General features: G+C 38.8%; 1 protein-coding gene across 1 annotated transcript in view; it reads left to right on the top strand.

Annotated features, from left to right (window-relative positions):
• The first annotated feature begins 257 nt into the window (after nt 1-257).
• Nucleotides 258-5,092, top strand: part of LOC129685556 (prolactin-2C2-like) — a 9,228-nt gene continuing 4,393 nt past the window's right edge. The window contains exons 1-2 of the mRNA XM_055619076.1: nt 258-288; nt 3,674-3,849. Coding sequence (XP_055475051.1) covers nt 258-288; nt 3,674-3,849 — 207 coding nt within the window. The remainder of the gene's footprint in view (nt 289-3,673; nt 3,850-5,092) is intronic.

Raw genomic sequence — 5,092 nt, forward strand, 5'->3', positions numbered from 1 at the left:
AAAAAAAAAATGAGGTAAATAATGCCTATATACCTAGACTAATCATTGTTGTAATGAGGCTATTAGCTAATGATGGGTGAGAGTAATGGTATCCTCAACTTGGATTCCAGACATTGCTTCTTCCTGCCCCCTAGCAGTGTGTGGCCTTGGGGATGATGTGCTTCACTATATAGGAGGTGGAAAGTTACCTGGAGACCAGACTTGGGTTGAACAGCTTTCCTGAATCAGCGGCCAAGCTGTGGTGGGACTCCGCAGAGATGCAGCTGTCTTTGACTCAACTCCCTTCCCGTAAGTAGTTCTTCTCCAAACTTCCTCCAATTGACCTTAATCATTCCATTATTGTACGAAGCTGATTTGGGCAGTTTACTGTTTTTAATGTTATTCTCTCCATACATGAAGTGAATGGACATTTGTTAATACCTGACCCAGAGAATGAAAACAGATAACATTGAGAAGTATGTTTTAATCATCTCTCTAAATAGCAACCATGTAGCAACTCTTAGACTAGAGGTTTTCAAAGGTGAATCTGATTTTATAGCATTATCTAGAGAAATTCCGAATTTTCTTAGATGAACAGAGGCAGAAAAAAGAAATATTACTGGTGTCTAGTGGTAGGAACCTGTATGTCTACATAAATATGAATGACAAAAAAATTCCAGAACAGGGAACTATCACTTTCACAGAGGCCAAATTGCAGACATTGAATATTTAACTGTAATTAAACCATGAGAGCATACAGGTCTACAACTACTGCAGAAAGAAATAGTAACATGCACTGGTTCCTGTGTCTCTGCTATGCTGGACTAGAATGATGTAATCGTACTTTATTCTTGGAACAGGTCAGTGAGGATAACAGATGTGCATTTATACAGCATTAAAAACTTCATTCAAGGAAAACACACTTTCAGCATGCATAAAACCAATGCAAGTTTGTACAGACCAAATACCAGAACAAAAGGGGGGTTTGGACACACAATTCTCTACCCCTCAAGCTATAGGCCATTGTAAGCTCCTGGGAAAGGGAATGATGAATTGTGTGTGTGTGTGTGTGTGTGTGTGTGTGTAGCTCCTGGTCATTTGAGCATGCTCTAGAATATTTGGGTAACAAAATTGGTCTTTAATGTTTTTTGGTTTTGTTTGTTTGGCTTGGTTTGTTTGTTTGTTTGTTTGTTTTCACAAGTCAGTGTACTTTGTTACTTATTTTCCCAACATACTGTATTGACCACGAATCCCAAGAAAAAAAATGAAAAACAGTAATGACTTTGTGTCATTTTCTCCTGATTTTAGAAGAAGGAATCTCACTGGTGTCCATGAACTTCCAAGTGCAGTAAGATTGCTTAACCAAGAATGCTTTGAGTCTCCTTTCCATCCTTCACAAGACTTTTCCCATTGATCTATCACTTAAATCACATGAATTACTTTATAATATTAAATTATCTTTTCACATCTGAAAGCACCTCAGGTTATACAGTGTGATATTTTTATAAAAGTGACTCTCTCTTTGTGTGTGTGTGTGTGTGTGTGTGTGTGTGTGTGTGTGTGTGTTTGGGAATTTTTTAATGTTTTTTTAACTTTTATTAATTAGAGTTTATTCACTTTGTATCCCCCCATAAGCCCTTCCCTCCTCCCCTCCTAAACCCACCTTCCCTCTCCTTTCTTCAAGCATGCTCCTCCTCAAGTCCACTGATAGGGGAGGTCTCCCTCTCCTTCCTTCTGACCTTAGTCTATCAGACCTCATCAGGAGTGGCTGCATTGTCATCTTCTGTGGCCTGGTCAGGCTGCTCCCCCTTCAGAGGGAGGTGATCAAAGAGCAGGCCAATCAGTTTATGCCAAAGGCAGTCCCTCTTCCCATTACTATGGAACCCACGTGGACACTGAACTGCCATGGGCTTCATCTGTGCAGGGGTTCTAAGTTATCTCCATGCATGGTACTTGGTTGGAGTATGAGTCTCTGGAAAGACCCCTGTGTTCGAATTTTCTGCTTCTGTTGCTGTCCTTGTGGACCTCCTGTCCTCTCCAGATCTTACTATTTCCCAGTTCTTTCATAGGATTCCATGCACTCTGCCCAACAGTTGGCCATAAGTCTCAGCATCTGCTTTGATAGTCTACAGGGCAGAGCCTTTCAAAGGCCCTCTGTGGCAGGCTCCTAAATTGTTTCCTGTTTTCTTCTTCTTCTGATGTCCATCCTCTTTGCCTTTTGAGATGGGAATTGAGCATTTTAGTCAGAGTCATCCCTCTTGATTGGTTTGGTTTTAAAACTCAGAGTTTTGGGGATGAGAGAGAGGATGTGGGTCTCCAGAGAGTTATGGAATGTGGAGTGAATATCAAAACATACACACATCTTAACAAATGGAAGAAAGGAGGAATACAATTGCTTATATTTGCTCTTAATTACAAGCAAAATTAATTTTCAACAAGCATAAACTGAATTTTATAAAGTTGCAAAACAATATCCTGTTAGGTTCTTAAAATCCTATGAATGTTAAATGGAAAATTATGTGTGTGTGAATGTATAATATTTTTACTTTCCCTTTAAAAAGTGCCTTGTTATCTTGCATACTACAGAGTATTTTGATACTTTTATTCATTTTGAATATTAAAGTTTGGATTTTTTCCATGAATAAAATCTACCTATTCCCTAATTTTCAGTTGTACATTTTCAATTCCATTTATCTAAAATTTTGTTTATCAGAAGATTTTTTTGGAATAGTATCGCTAAGATAATAGAATTTTCTTTGCAATAAATATGAACTGATTCATCATATTCGAACTGTTAAGTGTTGATTCATCCATCATTCAAAAGTAAATTGATGATGATATCAATCTTGGTCAGTATCAAAAATGCTAAAACTGTTTGTTACACAAAGTAGGGAGATACTGGCAAAGGATGAAATGTGACAGTATGGTGCAGAATTATCTACTTCAGATCGTGGCATAATTTACTGTCACAATTCTCTACATTTTTCAGAGTTAGTAAACACACAATTTTGTGTTTATTTTTATCTAGCTTAAAGATAAAGCTAATCCACAGAGCTATCCTTGTTACATTGGTGGTCCAAACTATTATTAGATAAATTTGAGGCCTGGCTAGTGGTTAAAAGCTGTTGTTGCTACTGAATAAGATTTGTGTTTGATTTTTCAGAACTCCATGGCTGATCACAACTAAATATGTGACTCTAATTCTACGATAGTGGATGCCTTCATCTTGACCGTATGAACAACAGATGTGGATATAGTACACCTATATAATCATAGGCAAAATACTTCTAAACAGAAATAAAGTAAATATGTTTCTAAAAAAGTGCTACAAACTCATGACATATCTTTTATTACTGAAAATTACCAGCAACCCACAAAACATTAAGGAGTCTGAACAGAATGACTTGAACACCCTGCCTTGATTTGAACTCCAAATGTCTGTAGAATGCAGAGGATTCCTGGGTGTGATATTAAAAAACTACAAGAAGTAGATTCATGATTCAAAATAGCAACCTAAGAAAATACGACTGCCTAACTTAGTTTTCCCATTTGAATTTCCATTACTCCCACAGTGTTAAAAACAGCAGTTTCTTCACAGGAGGTCACTGTGACCACAACAGGGCTTTCTTTGACAAGGTGACTTTTAAGAACATCACGAGACTATATCTCAGAGTGGCTCTCTTCTTTTTAACAGGGATACTGCTCCTACTCCTGCTGTCCAACCTGCTTCTGTGGGAGGATGTGGCGTCAGTGCCTATGTGTGCGGCTAGGAATGGTCGCTGCTTTGTGTCCTTGGAAGACATGTTTTATTATGCAGCCAGCTTTTCTCACGAAGTCAGTGTCGAAATTTCAACATTGTTCACTCTGTTTGTAAGTACCCCCCACTGACTTAATAATAATAAAAATCAAAAACTAATACATCAGAATTGGGCAAAACAAACAAATAGAAAGAAAAGAGCACAGGAACCAGATCCCCTCTCTCATGCAATCAGGAATCTCATTAAAAATAAAGCATGAAACCGGAAGCCACAAACAACACACAAAGGACCTGGTGCAGACCCATGCAGGCCCTGCCCATGCTGTCCAAGTCTCTGTGAGTTCCTCTCTGTGTAAATCATGTTGATTTGGAGGGCCTTGTTTTCTTCTTGTCTTCCTTCCCCTTCCACTGTTAGATTCTTTCTACCTCCTCTTCTTCGGGGTTCTGTGACATCTGGGTAGAGAGATTTGATGGAGACATCCCATTGAGGGCTGAATGTTCCACAGTTGGTCTCTCACTCTCACACCATAATGTCTGGCTATGGGTCTCTGTGTTTGTTCTTCTACAGGAGAAAGCTTCTCTGATGCTGGCTGAGCAAGGCACTGATCCATGAGTATGGCAGAATATCATTAGGAGCCATTTAATTTTTCCATTTTTCTTGGTTTTTGTTTTGTTTTGTTTTGTTTTGTTTTTAGAACAGAAGCTTTGGATTTTAGCCTAGGTCCCTAGGTAAAATCTCAGTCTCAGGTTTTGGTTACCCAAGTAGTGTTCGTATGGGTTGATCTCTCCTGGAATGGGCATAAGTTAAATCAGGTGCTTGTTGTTTACTTCCACAAGCTATGTACCACTGTTCCTCTTGCAATGTGGATACCATGCCTTGCGGGCAGAGTATTGTTTTATATCAAGGGGTTTGTGGCTGAGCTGGTGCTTGTGTTTCTGCTTTGATAATGCCCAGAGTACCTTCCTGGGTCAAAAAGGCTAGCACACATGGGTGAAGGATCTATGGAGGCATCAGCTCAACTTTTTCATGTTTAATGAGTTACACAGATATTGACCAGCAGTGGGGCCTTGCTATCAGTTTGCAGCAAGGAAACTATATAGTCTTGGCAATAGTACCTCCTGGCTTCCTTGGGGTTCCCAACACTTTCTGGCCAATAACTCAATTAGATGTAACCTAATACTCACACTGAAAACTTCATTTCATAACAATATGTGGCCAGATCGGGCTCTGTCTTCCCCAGTTAGTCGGCAGTTTCATTTATATCACACACACACACACACACACACACACACACACACACACACACTAATATATATATATATATATATATATATATATATATATATATATATATA

Source organism: Psammomys obesus, unplaced genomic scaffold (assembly GCF_907164565.1).
Source record: "Psammomys obesus unplaced genomic scaffold, mPsaObe1.curated_primary_1811, whole genome shotgun sequence".
In the NCBI taxonomy this organism is placed as follows: Eukaryota; Metazoa; Chordata; class Mammalia; order Rodentia; family Muridae; genus Psammomys; species Psammomys obesus.